The sequence below is a fragment of the Lynx canadensis genome, chromosome B3 (assembly GCF_007474595.2).
Source record: "Lynx canadensis isolate LIC74 chromosome B3, mLynCan4.pri.v2, whole genome shotgun sequence".
NCBI classification, from domain to species: Eukaryota; Metazoa; Chordata; class Mammalia; order Carnivora; family Felidae; genus Lynx; species Lynx canadensis.
In genome coordinates, this window is record NC_044308.2 from 47,888,994 (window position 1) to 47,909,361 (window position 20,368).

The following is a 20,368-nucleotide window of genomic DNA, read 5'->3' on the forward strand; positions in this document are numbered from 1 at the left end:
TTGCTGTCATGGAAACAAGTTTTTCCTTCTGCTTCTCTAATGTGTGTGCTAAAACAGACATCACATCTACAACCAAGAATTAGCAAATCCTGGCATATACACGGTTATTCTATTTTCTTCAAAATCCCTTCAGAGTGCACCAAAGTGAAAATAATACTCCAAGAGCATGCTAATTATTGGCAAGTTATAAAGATGACTTCCTAACTTGCTTACTAACTTCTATTAATAAATCCCTGTCATCATACTATCATTGATGGCTCTTGAACATGAACATAGTCTGATCACACAGCATAAACTATCTCACAGAAGATATCTTAAAACTCTTTAGTCACTGTAACATATTTGCCTCTGTTAAACATGTTAGAGGATTCATCAAGTTCAGTTTAGTTCTATGTTCTAACATAGTGTTAGTGTTAGTTCTAACACTTATTAAGTGTTATTAATTTAGTCCAAAATGTATCATCTGTGTCTATAATGACAGTGGCTCCTAATTTCATCACCCAAGTCATTGTTAAAGTATTCATTATTGTCCTAAGGGAGAGATTCCAATGGAGCATCACTTTTAGGCTGACATAGAACCAAAAACTAATAGCCAAAATTTATACAAGATTTTGATATACAAAATACAGTATACAAAAGGTTTTTACACAACATGGATATGTGAGCCTTTATTTATTCAACAGACATTTCAGGGACTGAGTGCTAATTCTATGCCCATCACTGGCTAGATACCAGGATACAACAGTCATCCTTACAACAACCCTATAATAGTGACTATCAAAATGTTGTCTCAGAACCAGTGGCATCAGCATCAACCTGGGAACTTGTTAAAACTGCTTCCTTAAAGTAGTTAAAACAGGCATCACCCCAGACCTACTAAATCTGAAACTCTGGGGTTGGGGCCCAGCAATGTGTGTTTTAATAAGCCTTCCAGGTAATTCTGATACACGCTCAAGTTTGAGAACCACATAATTGCATTGATATACTGAAAAATTGAGGCTCAGAGAAGGAAGCAGACTTGAGGTGCAAAAAGGACATTTTCCTTTCATCTATCCCCAGAGATTAGAAAAATGTCTGGCACATAATCTGTGCACACAATAAAGATTTTTGGATGGGAAAATGACTGAATCCTCTAAAGAGGTGTGCTATCATCCAATTATGGCAATAGCCCAAGAAATATAATCCTAACTTATTGAAGATGTACATATTGATGATGAAAGTATTTCTTCTTTGAAGAGAAATGTTTGCCATGACATCAAGAATTATAATTTAAAAACTATTATTTTTGACTCTTGCATAAAAGAAGTTACCAAAGGTGACCACTACCCAAACTGTTCAATTTTTCCATACCTTGTTATTTTGCCTTGATTTACTTAACTCCAATTTATACTTTTCTGCCTCTTCTAGAGCTCTATTCAACCGAACTTCTGTAGCACTTTGATTAGTAGCAGCCTGTTTTTGTAGTCTTCTTTTATTTTCTAATTCCTGTACAGTAAAAGAAATATATGGGACATTTATAAATATATCACAAGTTCCCTCTATTATTATATAACATTTTCCATTTCTCCCAAGTTTTACACACACACACACACACACACACACACACACAGCTGGGGGCGGAGGGCTGAAGACTGACTGACAGAAGTCTCAGGGAATTCTTACTTCCAAATTAGTAGTAGGAAAATATATCCTTAAAAATGTAGTTATGAATTCAACTTTCAAATTACTATTTGTTTGGAATTTTCTACTTCTTTTTATGTAGTATAGAGATTCTCTGTATTTATTTTATAAGCAACTCCTTGTAACTACAATTCTTCCTTTGGGAACCTCCCCAAAACACCCATGTAAGGCACAAACTCTCTCATAAACACTGTGTTTATGTACACCTAACGAAGTATAGAAGAAATATTTGTTAAAAACAGAGCATTCTATGTTAGCCTTATAGGGAGAATCCCAACTCTGAGCACAAACAACAGATCTTGTGGATTAATTTTCCCCATCTTGGGGTAGGTTTAGACTTGCATTTCTGCAAATATTCTAAGAGATGCTGCTGCACAGAGTCTACAGGCCACACATGAAGAAACATGAACATGTAGGATAAACTCCAAATTCTACCATCATCTGGCACTACAGTTTCATCTCCTGCCAGAAATGTTACCTTCAGATGTATCAGCAGTATGTGGATCTCTTCTAAAGCTATGATGTTTCTTGCCTCTAAGCCTTTGCTCATGCTCTTGCTTCTGCCCTGATCCCTCCTGCCTACTCCTCATTTTTACATGCTTATCCTTTAAAACTCAGTGAAGGGTGTACACGAGGGCTTTACCTCCTCCAAGAAGCCTTCCCTCATTATCTTCCTCATTCTCCTCCTAGGCTGGATTAGGTACCCTTTCTTTAGAGCTTCTACAACACCGTGACGCACATTTATCATGGTACCTGCTGTGGAGAACTGAAACTATCCATTTACTTCATTTCCCCCACTATAATATAAACTCATTAAGGATAGAAATGGTCTTAATTTCTGTATTCCCAGAAGTTTAATGACATGTTTATTCAATTAAATTTATTTTGTAATACTTAACTCACTCTTCTTTGCATTTCCTATAGTGCCTAGTACAGAGCTTTATATACAACACATACTCAATAAATATCAGGGAATTGAAATGATGCAGTTAAAGCTACAGTTGTCTGTTTTCTTCTTTTATTAAGTTTTTTTTTCTCCTGGCTGCATCACTAGGTTTTATTTGAAAACTGATCTCCCTGGCTCTGAGTAATTAAGGGCAAAACAAAACAAAATACAACAAAACACATGCTGCTCTTTATGTAGGTTTCTAAACAAATCAAACTGTGTATGGATACCATCTGCTATCACCAGCCTTCTTCACAGCTTTGTGGGTGGTAGCTACAGTAAGAGCAAGCTTGATTTATCTCACTGTTCACATGGAAAAGGCAGAGATTCTCATTAGCTAGAAAGTCCACAATTCTAGCTGCCTCATTTCAGCCTCCTCTCATAAGAATATGAAATAAATCTTTGCCCTTCTCTTTCCTTCTGGTGACTTTGTAACCTGCTTCATAGAAAAATGGAAACCATCCTACACCACATTATGTTCCCCTTTTTGTGAATCAATATTGACCTCCTGCTTGGGAGAAGTGAAAAAGAAAAATGGTAGCCATTAGAATACTAAAATACGAAATAAAATATTCCTATACGAGTAAATCTACTAAGGGAAAACCTTACCAAAAACTTGAAAACATTGCTGTTTTCAGTCACACTCAAGGACTCTTTACAAAATGCATACAAAGTACCAATATTTTTTATATATGCTGAAAATACTCAATACAGTAAACCTATTGTTACCAAAGTTAAGCAGTTTACATGTTGTTAGAGAAAAATTTTATGAAAGATCTCAAGCCCTTACTTTTACATCAGCTTTAAAAGAAAAATCTAGATAGCTTAAAGAAAATCTGACTTTAAAACTCAAAGAGTATGAGATCCAAGAAATAATTTGCCATCCTCTGATAACTTTTAAAGCATTCATAAGGCACTACAAGAGGGCAAGAATACAGAGAGGTATGTATCAGTAGCCACAGCACAGGATGAAATGTAGCAAATGCTTTAAGAGGAACAAGTTGCCACAGTAATTTAGAAGAGAAATAATCACATGAGGACAACAAGTAAATGATCAGATAAGGTTCTAGAAACAGGTGGCTAAGGTACAAAGAGCATTAAACGTGGAGTCAGAAAACCTATGAACTGTGATAGACTCAGTTTCCACATCTGAAATTGGAAGTGATGAGATGTATATCTAATTACTTATGCAACACATTTATCAAGCACTTACTATGTGCCAGGTACTATTCTATATGAATGATGGGCACATGATAATTAACCAAAGTTCCTCCCTTCATAAAGCTTACCTTCTAGACGAAAAGACAGATGATAAGCACATACATATATACATACTCATACATAATATCTGGTAGTGATAAGGTCTATGAAGAAAAATAAAGAAGGCTTGGCGCCAGAAGCGAGAGCCCCTTGGGGCTCATCCTGCCCTGCCTCAGTGGGTCAGTGAAAAAAACGGTAAGAGTAGTGGTATTTCACCGCTGGCCGGCAAGGCCGGAGGACCCTGCCCCGCGCCCTCATGGGGGGGGCGGGGACGCCAGGGGCCTCCCACTTATTTTTTTTTTAATGAAATTTATTGTCAGCTTGGTTTCCATACAACACCCAGTGCTCATCCCAAAAGGTGCCCTCCTCAATGCCCATCACCCACTTTCCCCTCCCTCCCACCCCCATCAATCCTCAGTTTATTCTCAGTTTTTAAAAGTCTCTTATGATTTGGCTCCCTCCCTAACTTTTTTTTTCCTTCCCCTCTCCCATGGTCTTCTGTCAAGTTTCTCAGGATCCACATAAGAGTGAAAACATATGGTATCTGTCTTTCTCTGTATGACTTATTTCACTTAGCATCACACTCTCCAGTTCCATCCACATTGCTACAAAAGGCCATATTTCATTCTTTCTCATTGCCAAGTAGTATTCCATTGTGTATATAAACCACAATTTCTTTATTCATTCATCAGTTGATGGACATTTAGGCTCTTTCCATAATTTGGCTATTGTTGAAAGTGCTGCTATAAACATTGGGGTACAAGTGCCCCTATGCATCAGCACTCCTGTATCCCTTGGGTAAATTCCTAGCAGTACTACTGCTGGGTCATAGAGTAGATCTATTTTTAATTTTTTGAGGAACCTCCACACTGCTTTCCAGAGCGGCTGCACTAGTTTACATTCCCACCAACAGTGCAAGAGGGTTCCCGTTTCTCTACATCCTTTCCAGCATCTATAGTCTCCTGATTTGTTCATTTTAACCACTTTAACTGGTGTGAGGTGTTATCTCAGTGTGGTTTTGATTTGTATTTCCCTGATGAGGAGTGATGTTGAGCATCTCTTCATGTGGCTGCTGGCCATCTGGATGTCTTCTTTAGAAAAGTGTCTATTCATGTTTTCTGCCCATTTCTTCACTGGGTTATTTGTTTTTCGGGTGTGGAGTTTGGTGAGTTCTTTATAGATTTTGGATATTAGCCCTTTGTCTCACAAGTCATTTGCAAATATCTTTCCCATTCCGTTGGTTGCCTTTTAGTTTTGTTGGTTGTTTCCTTTGCTGTGCAGAAGCTTTTTATCTTCATAAGGTCCCAATAGTTCATTTTTGCTTTTAATTCCCTTGCCTTTGGGGATGTATCAAGTAAGACATTGCTGCGGCTGAGGTCAGAGAGGTTTTTTCCTGCTTTCTCCTCTAGGGTTTGGATGGTTTCCTGTCTCACATTCAGGTCCTTTGTCCATTTTCAGTTTATTTTTGTGAATGGTGAAAGAAAGTGGTCTAGTTTCATTCTTCTGCATGTTGCTGTCCAGTTCTGCCAGCACCATTTGTTAAAGAGACTGTCTTTTTCCATTGGATATTCTTTCCTGCTTTGTCAAAGACTAGTTGGCCATACTTTTGTGGGTCCAATTCTGGAGTCTCTATTCTATTCTATCGGTCTATGTGTCTGTTTTTGTGCCAATACCATGCTGTCTTGATGATTACAGCTTTGTAGTAGAGGCTAAAGTCTGGAATTGTGATGCCTCCCACTTTGGTCTTCTTCAATATTCTTTGGGTATTCGGGGTCTTTTGTGGTTCCATACAAATTTTAGGATTGCTTGTTCTAGCTTTGAGAAGAATGCTGGTGCCATTTTGATTGGGATTGCATTGAATGTGTAGATAGCTTTGGGTAGTATTGACATTTTAACAATATTTATTCTTCCCATGCATGAGCATGGAATGTTTTTCCATTTCTTTGTATCTTCTTCAATTTCCTTCATAAGCCTTCTATAGTTTTCAGCATACAGATCTTTTAAATCTTTAGTTAGGTTTATTCCTAGGTATTTTATGATTCTTGGTGCAATTGTAAATGGGATCAGTTTATTTGTCTTTCTGTTGCTTCATTATTAGCGTATAAGAATGCAACTGATTTCTGTACATTAATTTTGTATCCTGCGACTTTGCAGAATTCATGTATCAGTTCTAGCAGACTTTTGGTAGTGTCTGCCGGGTTTTCCATGTATAATATCATGTCATCTGCAAAAAGTGAAAGCTTGACTTCATCTTTGCCAATTTTGAAGCCTTTGATTTCCTTTTGTTGTCTGATTGCTGATGCTAGACCTTCCAACAGAAGTTGGAATTCCAATGGAATTTCTCCATTTCTTCCAGGTTGTCCAGTTTGTTGGCATATAATTTTTCATAGTATTCCCTGATAATTGCTTGTATCTCTGAGGGATTGGTTGTAATAATTCCATTTTCATTCATGATTTTATCTATTTAGGTCCTCTCCTTTTTCTTTTTGAGAAGCCTGGCTAGAGGTTTATCAATTTTGTTTATTTTTTAAAAAAACCAACTCTTGGTTTCATTGATCTGTTCTACAGGTTTTTTTTTTTTTAGATCCTATATTATTTCTGCTCTGATCATTATTATTTCTCTTCTGCTGGGTTTGGGGTGTCTTTGCTGTTCTGCTTCTATTTCCTTTACGTGTGCTGTTAGATTTTATATTTGGGATTTTTCTTGTTTCTTGAGATAGGCCAGGATTGCAATGTATATTCCTCTCAGGACTGCCTTTGCTGCATCCCAAAGCATTTGGATTGTTGTATTTTCATTTTCATTTGTTTCCATCTATTTTTAAATTTCTTCTCTAATTGCCTGGTTGACCCATTACCTGGTTAACCCCTCACAGGGATGGGGGGTGGGCCACCGGGGGCCTCCCACTTATTCTACAGCTCTCATGTCTCTTCACCATGCCAGACTAGAGTCAAGGTCAACAGGGTCTTCTTTCTCCCCCACCCCGATTCCACCAAGCCTGTTCCCCTGGCTGTGGTTTCACTGGATACTAGGTAGGGACAGTGGGAATCTTGTTCATCCATTCATGCATGTCACTAATTAGGTGATGAGGCATTTGGCTACCTTAAGAGAGTCATATTTACTCCTGAAATTTACATTTGTAAGGCTTCCAAATGTGGGGATGATTCTTGTAAAGATCTGGAGGGAAGACTTATAGACTGAAGGAACAATGAAAACAAAGATCCTGAGGTAGGAATCCACTCAGCATATTCAAAGATCACCGAGGTGGTATTGCTATTGAGGTAGGACTATCAATCTAGGAGGTTACTGGAATAGAGTAAGTGAACGACAGTAGCTGGGGCTTGGATAGAAGTAGTGAGTTTTTGATAAGTAGTTAATTCTATGTATTTTGAAGATAGAATTGACAGAGCTTGTTGATGGGTTGGATGTAGATATGGGAAGAGAGAAGGAGCAACAGGACTTTTGGATTTTGGCCTGAACAACTTGATGTCTTTTACTGAGAAGGAGAGGAGAAGCTTGTTTGCAGAGTGCAGGGAAGCAGGAGCTCCTTTTAAGACGTACGAAGTTTAACATATCAAGCAGAAGTATCAAGTGGGCACCTATGAAGAGGTTAGAGTAAGAAAAAGAAATGTGGTGGTGATCAATATATGAATGGTATATAAAGCCATGGAAGTGAATGAGAGCATCTAACAACTGGATGTAGACAGAATAGTGAAGAGAGCCAAGGACTCAGCCTTGGGCACTTCAACATGTAAAGATCAAGAAAATAAGGAAGAAAATCATTAAGTGTGCTATAGAAGTCAAATGAAAAGTATTTCAAGGAGTGAGTAATCAACCATGGCAAATGTTACTGAGAGACAAATTACTGAAAGGAATAGTAACTGACTACAACTGGCAGTGTGGATTACTGATGATGTTGTAAAGAATGGTTCTGAGGCAGAGCAGAGATGGAAACCTAACTAGACTAGTTTCAGGAGAGAATGACAAATGAGGAATAGAGACATTGAGTATAAACAACCATTTTAACAAGCTTCACTATAATGGGGAGCAATGTTATAGAGCTGGAGGTACATACAAGATCTATGGAGGTTTTAAAAAATATATTGCATATTCTATAACATGTTTCTATGATGATATGAATAATCCAATAGGTGAATGTGATTTTTGAAAGACAAAGACAGGATAATTGTAGAAGCAAAGTCCTTGAGTAGGAGAGAGGGTATGTGATCCAGTGCACAGTAAAGAGAGGCATTTACACAGAAGAGGTAGGAATCTATTGTCATACATTAGGGGGAAGCAGAGTAGATGGGTAGAGAGGCAGAGACATTCACATATTTAGTGACAGGATGAGAAAGAGTTATCTTTTGATTTTATTTTCTTAGTAAAACAGGGGGCAAAGTCATGAACTTAAAATGGGAAAGTTAGAAGAAGTACTGAAAAGTTGAGGAGAAAAGTTCACCTGTTTAATAATCATCTTGGGAGAGGGAAATGACTTCTCAGAAAGTTGGAGAGGAAAATGGCATTACACCTGAGATTTGTAAAATAAATTAAAATAGGACCAATCCATTTGGCTGGTGTTTTTTTGTTTTGTTTTGTTTTGACAGCCCAAATTCACTGCACTTGAGGAAGCATGCAGTAGCAAGGACATTAGGTTTAACTAGGCTTGGGTTTTGCCCACACACTAGATTTGCAGGGAAATTAAGAATATACAATGGATAATTAAGTAGTGAACATGAAAACTAAGCTGGGAGGAAGGGAATAAAGAACTGGGGGGAGATGCAGATCTGTATAATAAAAATATATTTGACTATACACAACTATCTTATGTATGTGATAGCAATTTGTAAACTACACAATATTAAACAAAAGGACCATTAATATAACAGCTCTACAGGACACATCTAGGCAAAAATTTAAAAAGCTTTCTTTGCAAGATAAGAACTTGAAGAAATTAAGAAAATGATTTTGAGTAGTTTTGCTATAAAAGCAAAAAAGAATAAAGTATCTTCAAGAAATTATACAAGCATCAATTTTAGCTGGGGAAAAAGATAAAGAGAGAGCAGACTTTTTAAAAAGTGAGTTACTAATGATAAGCATGTTTGTGTGACATAATTCATGGTCAGAGAAACTTGTCGATGTACCTGCTGACTTTAATTTGACCAAAACCAACATAAAACAGAGATTAAGTCTTCCACACATGATAAACAATAAGGATCTAACATAAAAACACATCATAAACAACTAAAAGAAATAATCAAAACTTGTTAAATAACTATTTAGAGATCATGGAAAACAGTAGGATGGTGATTCCTGACAGAAAGGAAATAAATGAAGTAGTCCTATAATCACCTCAGCATTCAGCCTCAAGGCAACACCCACACTTTGGGTACAAGGAGGAGAAAACACAAATAGAGCTCAAGGTCTGTTGAGCTGAGTAAGGAGACAGAGATGGGAGTTGGAGGAGACTGAGGCAGCTAGAATTTCTAAGAAGGGTTCAAGTAAGGAGGAACTCCATTAGGAAGGAGCTTCAGGAATCCACATACTGAGGACTAGGCCACACCTGCATACAGAGAAACTCAACAAGGCCAGCAAAGAACAAGCAGGAAGTGTATATAGAACAATTCACGTCATTCAGACAAGGAACGAAGACATTTGAGCTCTAAACAGACAGAAGTGAGAGTCCATAGTGATAATCTAAGGCATTCAGTCGAGATTTTGGAAGATATCTTTAAGGGAAGCCTTGGTAGTAGAGTTGAATTATTCTTGGAGGCTACTCTAGACACACCCAGCCAAACTTAAAAACAGGACTCAAAGGGACTATATTGAAAAATATCTGTTAAAACCCAATACTATCTTCAAAGAGCACACTAAACACAGACACTCAATAATATAACATTCACAATGTCTATCATCCAATATAAAATCACTAACCAATTCAAGAAGCAGGAAAATGTGATTGATCTCCAGGAGAAAAAATAGTCAAGAGAAACAAATCCTTATCTGAGAAAAATGATGGATCCAGCAGACAAGGCTTTCCAAACAGCTATTTTAATTATATACATTATTATAATGAGAACATAAATTGAAAATATAAAACAGAATCAAATGGAACTTCTACAGATAAATAATATATCCAAATGAACTTTTCACTGGGTTAAGAATAAGAACACATCAGACATTGAAAAGAAAAGATGAGTGAACTACTGAAGACATAGCAACAGAATCTATCCAAACAAAAAATATAAAGGAAAAAGGCTTAAAAACATCAGTGACCTAATATCATTGATATATTATCAGTGTGATAATATCAAGTGGTGTAACAAAAGTATAATTGAAGTCTCAAGTCAGGGGAGAGAAAGAGAGGAGAAAGAAAAAATACTGAAAGAAATAATTGCCAACATTTTCCAAATTTCAGGAACATTATAAACCCACAGATCCAAAAAGTTCTACAAACTTCAAGCAGAATAAACACATTCTCCACACAAAACTAAGAAAACACATCATTATCAAATTGCTGAAAACCAGTACCAGGGAATGTCTTAAAAGAAGAGATAAAAGATATAAAAATAAAAAGGTAGACAGAGCAAAGAATTACTGTGAAATTTTTGTCAGAAATGACATAACCTAGGAGACAGTGGGATGGTATCTTTAAAGTACTAAAAGAAGACAAAAATTTTCAACTGATAATTCTATCTCTAGAGGAAAATACCCTTCAAAAATGTAAGGGTCCAAACACAAGTGCATACAAAATTGATGAAATATGAATAATACCTGTGGTGTGTACCAATGTTGGTTTCCTGGTTTTGATATTGTACTGTAATTATGTTCAATGTTATCAATGAGGGGAACTGAGTGAAGGGTACACAGGACTTATTATTTTTCCAGCTTTCTGTGAATCTATAATTTTCAAAATAAAAAAAATTGAAAGAAAAGAGTCTTTTTTCAAACAAACAAAAACAAAGAATCAGTAATTAGCAACCTGATACCACAAAAATGGAAAGGGTAGTTATTTCAAGCAGACATATACAAAAACAGATCTAAAGAATGAAGAATACCAGAAATGGCAAGTATAAAAGGCATTTTCATACGTTAATCTTTTTAAACTATAACTATTTAAAGAAACATTGTGAGATTTATGACATTTAAAAGTAAATGTATAACAACAAAAGCATAAAGGAAAGGAGGTAGAAATGGAGTATATGGTTGTGAGCGTCTTGTATTTGAAATAGTATAACATGATTTGAAGGTAGATTGTGATATGGTAAATATGTTTTTTGTGTTTGATGTAATTTATGCATGCAAACATTTTTGATGTTTTTTGTGTTAAATCTAACATAAAAATATAAAACAAAGATATAGCCAATAGGGGAAAAACCACAAAATACTAAAAAATATTCAATTCAGAAGAGAAAAGAAGTAACAGAACAGTTAGAAAAGCAAGATGATAGATTTAAATCCAAATATCAAAACCTGAATTAATGTAATTGGTATGAACATGCCAATGAGAGACAGAGACCATCGAAGTAGATAAAAAAGCAAAACCCAATTTTGTACTGGCTATAACAAACTCATTCTCAGTATAAAAGGCAGATGACAAGTAAAAAGATGAAAAAAGATGTATCACACAAACACTATGCATCATGAAGCTGGAACTACTACACTAATATCAGAAAAAGTAAGTCGACTTTGGAACAAGAAATATCATCAGAGATTTTAAAAAAGTATTTACAAAGAAGCATTAATCAAAACCACTAGAGTTCTAATTGTGCAGGCATCCAAAATAGAGACTGAAAATACATGAATCCAAAACTGATATAACTGAAAGGAGAAAAAGACAAATCCACAACTCTAGTCAGAGATTTCAGCATCAGCACTAATAAATGATTAAGCACTTTAACAACACCATCAACAAACTCACCCTAATATTTGCAGAACACTCCATTCAACACAGTATACTATATATTTTTTTCAAATTACATGAAGTATTCATCAAAAGATGCTAAATGCTGGTCCATAAAACTAGTTGAGATAAATTTTAAAAGAATGAAATCATACAGGGTAGGTTCTCACACTACAGAATTAAATTAGAAATCAACAGAAAGATATGAAAAATGCCCAATTATTTAGAAATTAAACAATATACTTCTATATAATCCAATGATCAAGAAAAATTATAAAGGAAATGGGAATATACATTGAACTTAATGAAAATAAAAAGACAACATCAAAATTTGTGGAATGCAGATAAGGCAGCACTTAGAGGAAAATTGATAGCTTTAAGTGCTTATGTAAGCAAAGAAGAGACAGATAGAAATTTGAGAGTTGCCAGCTAACATGGAGGAGCAGCAAGGAAGTTTTTTTTTTTGCCTCTCTTGTCCCTGAAATGCAGCCAGATCAACACCAAACCATCTTGCACACCTAGAAAACTGATTTGAGGATTAACATAACAATACAACCTGAACCACAGAATTCAGCAGGTACGTGGCACAGAGATATGAAAAGGGGAGAGAGAAGACAGAGAGGGTAGGGAGCTGGTTTTGCTTGCAGAGAGAGGATGGAGAGTACAGAAAAAGCACTCCCCCCTAAAGCAGCTGGAGGGAAAGAGAAAGAGTAGAAAACCTGCAAGGGACTGAACAAGACAGGGAGAAAGGAGAGGGTTTGGATACCTTTCAGACTGTATGAACAGGAGAGTACAGAGTCTGAAACTCTGCAGCTTGATACCTGGCGGAGCTCTAGTAGGAAGAGCGAATCCCCAGGAGAAGACAGTGAGGACCAAGGGGTCCTCAGGCCACATGGACAGTGGCGGTTCCCCTGCTGGGAGGACATTAGATAGAGGCTGTGCGGCCTCCCCAAAGGCAAAGGTCCCAGGGGTTTCTGGAGAACAGCTATGTTCGCTGCTGTTGGAACAAGGACGTTGAGGGTGAAACCTGGCGCCAGATGTGTGTTGTAACTTCCCATAATCCTTGAAACACTGCTGCTACATGATTGTGCAAACTTTTTCTGGGGCAGGTAGGCACCTGGCTGTAGCCTCTGGGAATCTGTAGCAAAGCAGTCATGTGAAAGTTCCTGAGGGCAGGCCAGCACCTAGCGATTCCCCAGAGAGTCTGAGTGGGTCAAAGCTGCAGGGCCCTCAGAAGTGAGGGGTTTAGAAACACAGCCCCATCTGAGATAAAACTTAGGCCAGGTGCTGCCTGGCAGGCTGATGGCTTGGTCACAGTATAGAAGTGGGGAGTTAACAGAAGCTGGAGACAAAGGAGGGGTGCTTGATTGCCAATGCTCAAGAGCACAGAGTTCTGATACTAGAGACAGGGTAGCTGGGTGATACCATTTTCACCCCTCTGTTGCTACATGTGTCACAATAATCCACACCAGTAAATTAAGCAGTGCCATCTACCAATAAATTAGGCAGTGCCATATAATGGAGAATAGTGTCATTACTCCGAGCCCTGTCCAACTGGGCCAACTGTTCTCTAGAGGACCACAAGTCTCTCTGCCTGCCTAGTTCACGGACTATAAAGTGCTTCATAGTTGGACTTCTAGGGTAAACTGGATATAACTTTAATCATATTTCATTCTGTTCACTGGTCCATCTATCAATTTTTTTCCTTTTATTCTTGACTATAGGAAGAGAAAACAATTATTTTTATAAAGAAGATTTTTAATTTTTTCTACTATATTTTTTACTTTTTGGTAAATTTTTTAGTTCTATTTTACTCTCACCATTTCAATTTATTCTATTTTAGTGTATTCATCTTTTAAAATTTTCAAACTTTTTTTTTCTTTTCTTTCCCTTTTTTCTCTACTCTATCAAACCTCTTTCAACAACCAGACCAAAACACATCTAGAATCTAGCATCCTTTGTTTTTTTCTGTGTTGCTTTTATTTATTTATTTATTTATTTATTTATTTATTTATTTATTTAATTGTATTAATTCTTTTTCTTCCTGCAAAATGACAAAACGAAGGATTCACCCCAAAAGAAAACAGGACGAAATGACAGCCAGGGACTTAATAAAAGTAAGATGTATGAACTAGAATTCAGAATCACAATAATAAGAATACTACCTGGGGTTTAAAAAAGCATAGAATCGGGGCGCCTGGGTGGCGCAGTCGGTTAAGCGTCCGACTTCAGCCAGGTCACGATCTCGCGGTCCGTGAGTTCGAGCCCCGCGTCAGGCTCTGGGCTGATGGCTCAGAGCCTGGAGCCTGTTTCCGATTCTGTGTCTCCCTCTCTCTCTGCCCCTCCCCTGTTCATGCTCTGTCTCTCTCTGTCCCAAAAATAAATAAACGTTGAAGAAAAAAATTTTTTTTAAATAAATAAATTAAAAAAAATAAAAAATAAAAAAGCATAGAATCCCTTTCTGCAGAGATAAAAAAAAAAGTAAAATCTAGTCAGGATGACATTAAAAATGTTGTAACTTAGATGCACTCTTACATGGATGCCCCAGTGGCAAGGATGGATGAAGCAGAGCAGTGAATCAACAATACAGAGGACACACTTATGGAGAATAATGAAGCAGGAAAAAAGAGGGAAACTAAGGCAAAAGAGCACAATATAAGAATTAGAGAACTCAGGGACTCATTAAAAAGGAATAACATTTGAATCATAGGAGCTCCAGAAGATGAAGAGAGAGAAAAAGGGGTAGAAGTTTTATGTGAGCAAATCATAGAGGAAAACTTTCCTAACCTGGGGAAAGACACAGACATTAAAATCCAGGACACAGAGAACTCTCATTAGATTCAACAAAAACCAAACAGTGACAAGACATATCATAGTCAAATTCACAAAATACTCAGACAAGGAAAGAATCATGAAAGCATCAAGGGAAAAAAGTCCTTAACCTACAAGGGAAGACAGATCAGGTTCACAGCAGACCAATTCACAGAAACTTGGCAGGCCAGAAAGGAGTGGCAGGATATATTCAATGTGCTGAATCAGAAAAATATGCAGCCAAGAATTCTTTATCCAGCAAGTCTGTCATTCAAAATAGAAGGAGAGAAAAAAAGTTACCCAAACAAACATTAAAGCAATTCATGACCATTAAACCAGCCCTGAAAGAAAATTTAAGAGGGACTCTCTGGGGGAGAAAAGATGGGGGAAAAAAGACCCAAAGCAACAAAGACTAGAAAGGACCAGAGAACACCACCAGGAACACCAACTCTACAGGCAACATAATGACAATAAATTAGTATCTTTCAGTACTCACTCTAAATATAAAGGGCTAAACGCTCCAATCAAAAGACATAGGGTAACAGAATGGATAAGGAAACAAGATCCATCTATATGCTGTTTACAAGAGACCCACTTTATTTTTTTTTATTTTTATTTATTTTTTTAATACGAAATTTATTGTCAAATTGGTTTCCATACAACACCCAGTGCTCATCCCAAAAGGTGCCCTCCTCAAAACCCATCACCCATCCTCCCTTCCCTCCCACCCCCCATCAACCCTCAGTTTCTTCTCAGTTTTTAAGTCTCTTTGGCAAGAGACCCATTTTAGACCTAAAGCACCTTCAGATTGAAAGTAAGGAGATGGAGAGCCATCTATCAGCTAATGGTCACCAAAAGAAAGCCCTAGTAGCCATACTTATATCAGACAATCTAGATTTTAAAATAAAGACTGTAACAAGAAATGAAGAAGGGCATTATATCATAATTAAGGGGTTTATCCACCAAGAAGATCTAACATAGTAAAGATTTATGCTCCAAGTGTGGAAATACCCAAATATATAAATCAATTAATCACAAACATAAACTCATTGATAATAATATCATACTAGCAGGGGACTTCAACACCCCACTTACAACAATGGACAGATCATCTAAACAGAAAATCAACAAGGAAGCAATGGCTTTGAATGACACACTGAACCGGATGGACTTAACAGATATATTCAGAACATTTCACCCTAAAGCAGCAAATACACATTCTTCTTGAGTGCACATGGAACATTCGCCAGAAGAGATCACATACTGGGACACAAATCAGCCCTCCACATGTACAAAGAGATAGAGATCATACCATGCATATTTTCAGACCACAGTGCTATGAAACTTGAAATCAATCACAAGAAAAAACTTGGAAAGATAATACTTGGAGACTAAAGAACATCCTACTAAAGAATGAATAGGCTAACCAAGAAGTGAAAGAGAAAATTAACAAGTACATGGAAGCCAATGAAAATGATAACACCACAGCCCAAAACCTCTGGGACGCAGTAAAAGTGGTCATAAGAGGGAAGTACATAGCAATCCAGGCCTTTCTTAAGAAGGAAAAAAGGTCTCAGAAACACAATCTAACCTTATACCTTAAAGAGCTGGAAAAAGAACAGCAAATAAAACCCCAAAACAGTAGAAAACAGCAAATAATAAAGATTAGAGCAGAGATGAATGCTACTGAAACCAACAAAAGTAGTAGAACAGATTAATGAAACCAGGAGCTGGTTCTTTGAAAGAAGTAACAAAGTTGATAAACCCCTAGCCAATTTGATCAAAAAGAAAAAGGAAAGAATCCAACTAAACAAAATCAAGATGAAACAGGAGAAATCACAACTAACACAGCAGAAATAAAAACAATAGGAGAGTATTATGAGCAATTATACACCAATAAATTAAGCAATCTGGAAGAAATGGGCAAATTCCTAGAAACATATAAACTACCAAAACTGAAACAGGAAGAAACAGAAAATTTAACAGACCCATAACCAGTAAAGAAATCAAATTAGTAATCAAAAATCTCTCTCAAAAAAAAAAAAAAACACAAAACAAAAAACATGAGTCCAGGGCCGGATGGCTTTCCAGGGGAATTCTACCAAACATTTGAAGAAAAGTTAGCACCCATTCTTTTGAAGCTGTTCCAAAAAACAGAAATGGAAGGAAAACTTTGAAACTCATTCTATGAAGCCAGCATTACCTTGATTCCAAAACTAGACAAAGATCCCACTAAAAAGGACAACTACAGACCAATTTCCCTGATGAACATGGATGCAAAATCCTCAACAAGATCTAGCCAACCAGATTCAACAATACATTAAAAGAATTATTCACCATGACCAAGTGGGATTTATACCTGGGATGCAGGGCTGGTTCAATATCTGCTAAATAATCAATGTGATATATCACACCAATAAAAGAAAGGACAAGAACCACATGCTCCTCTTAATAGATGCAGAGAAAGCATCTCACAAAATACAGTATCCTTTCTTGATAAAAACCCTCAAGAAAGTAGGGATAAAGGATCATACTTCAAGATCATAAAATAGGGATAGAAAATCATACCTCAAGATCATAAAAGCCATATATGAAAGACCCACTGGTAATATCATCCCCAATGGCGGAAAAATGAGAGCTTTACCCCTAAGGTCCAGAACACAACAGGAATGTCCACTCTCACCACTGTTATTCAACACAGTATGGGAAGTCCTCGCCTCAGCAAACACAAAGGAATAAAAGGCATCCCAATCGGCAAGGAGGAAGTCAAACTTTCACTCTTCGCAGACGACATGATACTCTATACAGAATCCCAAAAGATTTCACCAAAAAACTGCTAGAATTGATCCATGAATTCAGCAAAGTCGCAGGATGTAAGATCAATGCACAGAAATCAGTTGCATTCCTATACACCAATAATGAAGCCACAGAAAGAGAAATCCAGGAATCGACCCCATTTACGATTGCACCAAAACCCATAAAATACCTAGGAATAAACCTAACCAAAGATGTGAAAAATCTATACACTGAAAACTGTAGAAAGCTTATGAAAGAAATTGAAGAAGACATTAAAAAAAAATGGAAAAATATTCCATGCTCATGGATTGGAAGAATATTGTTAAAATGTTGATACTACCCAAAGCAATCTACATATTCAATGCAATCCCTATCAAAATAATCCCAGCATTCTTCACAAAGCTAGAACAAACGATCCTAAAATTTGTATGGAACCAGATAAGACCCTGACTAGCCAAAGCAATCCTGAAAAAGAAAACCAAAGCTGGAGGCATCACAATCCCACACTTCAAGGTGTATTAAAAGGCCAGAATCATCAAGAGAGTATGGTACTTGCACAAAAACAAACACTCAGATCAATGGAACAGAATAGACAACCCAGAAATGGACCCACAAACATATGGCCAACTAATCTTTGACAAAGCAGGGAAGAATATCTAATGGAATAAAGACAGTCTCTTCAGCAAATGATGCTGGGAAAAATGGACAGCAACATGCAGAAAAATGCATCTGGACTACTTTCTTGCACCATAAACAAAAATAAACTCAAAATGGATGAAAGACCTAAATGTAAGACAGGAAGCCATCAAAATCCTAGAGAAAGCAGGCAGCAACCTCTTTGACCTTGGCTGCAGAAACTTCTTACTTGACATGTCTCTGGAGGCAAGGCAAACAAAAGCAAAAATGAACTATTGGGACCTCATGAAGATAAAAAGCTTCTGCCCAGCAAAGGAAACAATCAGCAAAACTAAAAGGCAACTGACAGAATGGGAGAAGGTATTTGCAAAGGACATATTGGATAAAGGGTTAGTATCCAAAATCAGTAAAGAACTTACCAAACTCAACACCCAAAAAACAAATAATCCAGTGAAGAAATGGGAAAAAGACATAAATAGACACTTTTCCAAAGAAGACATTCAGATGACTAACAGACACACGAAAAGATGCTCAACATCACTCATCATCAGGGAAATACAAACATCACTCATCATCAGGAAATACACAATGAGACACCACCCCACACCAGTCAGAATGGCTAACATCAACAACACAGGCACCAACAGATGTTGGCAAGGATGTGGAGAAAGAGGATCTCTTTTGCACTGCTGGTGGGAACACAAACTGGTACAGCCACTCTGGAAAACAGTATGGAGGTTCCTCAAAAAATTAAAAATACAACTACTCTATGACCCAGCAACTGCACTACTAGGTATTTACCCAAGGGATACAGGTGTGCTGTTTCGCAGGGGCACAATCATCCCAATGTTTATAGCTCTACTATCAACAATAGCCAAAGAATGGAAAGAGCCCAAATGTCCATCAACTGATGAATGGATAAAGAAGATGTGGCATATATATACACAATGAAATATTACTCAGTGCTCAAAAAGAATAAAATCTTGCTATCTGCAACAATGTGGAAGGAACTAGTTTATTATCCTAAGCAAAATAAGTCACAAAAAGACAAATATCATGATTTCACTCATATGTGTAATTTAAGAAAAAAAAAACAAACATAGGGGAAGGGAAGGATAAATAAAATAAAAACAGAGAAGGGACACAAACCATAAGAGACTCTGAAATACAGGGAACAAACTGAGGGTCACTGGAGGGGAGGAAGGAGGGGGATGGGTTAAATGAGTGATGGGCATTAAGGAGGACACTTGTTGGGATGAGAATTGGGTGTTATAGGTTAAGTGATGAATCATTCAGGTCTACTCCTGAAATCATTATTAAACTATATACTACATGTTAACCTGTATTTAAATTTAAATGTTCATTTGAATTAAGATGTTCTAAAACTGATCATGGTGATAGTTGCACAACTCTGTGAATATATTAAAAGCCACTAAATTGGGGGACACCCAGTGGCTGAGTCAGTTAAGCATCTCACTCTTGATTTCAGCTTGGTTCATGATCACATGGTTCATGAGTTTGAGCCCTGCATTGGGATCTGCACTGACAGTGCAGAGCCTGCTTGGGAATCTCTCTCTCCCCCTTTCTCTCTGTCCCTCTCCCACTCATGCTGGATGCCTCTCTTTCTCTCTCTTTCTCAAAATAAGTAAACTTTAAGAAAAAGTCCCCAAATTGTATACTTTAAAAGGGTGATTTCAGGGTGCCTGGGTGGCTCAGTCTGTTAAGCATCCAACTTCACCTCAAGCCGTGATCTCACAGCTCATGAGTTCAAGCCCCGCATTGACTCTTGCTGACAGCTCAGAGCCTGGAGCCTGCTTTGGAATCTGTGTCTCCCTCTCTCTTTCTCCCCCTCTCCTGCTTGTGCTCTGTCTCTCTCTCAAAAATAAATAAACATTAAAAAAATTAAAAAAAATTTTAAAGTGTGGTGTGTACTATATGTGAATTTTATCTCAATAAATCTATTAATATTCTCCTATATATGGTGGAAGACTTTTTAGTAAGCACTAACAAAATAAGTGAACAAAAGTGATGTCTACACAAACATGTAACTTTTATGTTTTATAGTGTTTTTAACATTAGGGCAGGAAAAATCACAAAATTATTACCTTTTCTACTGAAGACAGCTGTTGCTGTAATCCATCACATTTTTTATTTAGCTCCTCGAAAAGAGTTTTATATTTTTCTGTTTGAGACTGTTGCAAATTAATTGTTCGCTGCTGTCTCATACAATCTTCTTCCAAGTTTTTTATTTGAGACTTTAAATCCTGAATTTCATTTTCCTATAGTTATAAAATTACAGATTATGTGAAAAATACACAAGATTTGGTATCAAAACATAAAG

The 20,368-nt window shown here is 37.0% G+C and overlaps 1 protein-coding gene and 1 long non-coding RNA gene across 2 annotated transcripts in view; one reads left to right on the forward strand and one right to left on the reverse strand.

The window, feature by feature from the left end:
- Positions 1 to 20,368, reverse strand: part of TEX9 (testis expressed 9) — a 62,185-nt gene that overhangs the window by 17,592 nt on the left and 24,225 nt on the right. The window contains exons 9-10 of the mRNA XM_030318115.1: positions 20,133 to 20,306; positions 1,351 to 1,485 (exon numbers count right to left, since the gene is read on the reverse strand). Of these exons, the coding sequence (XP_030173975.1) occupies positions 1,351 to 1,485; positions 20,133 to 20,306 (309 nt within the window). The remainder of the gene's footprint in view (positions 1 to 1,350; positions 1,486 to 20,132; positions 20,307 to 20,368) is intronic.
- On the forward strand, positions 6,778 to 12,631 carry LOC115515888. Its single transcript, XR_003969435.1, has 3 exons — positions 6,778 to 6,839; positions 8,182 to 8,185; positions 12,621 to 12,631. It is a non-coding gene; the product is annotated as an uncharacterized LOC115515888 (long non-coding RNA).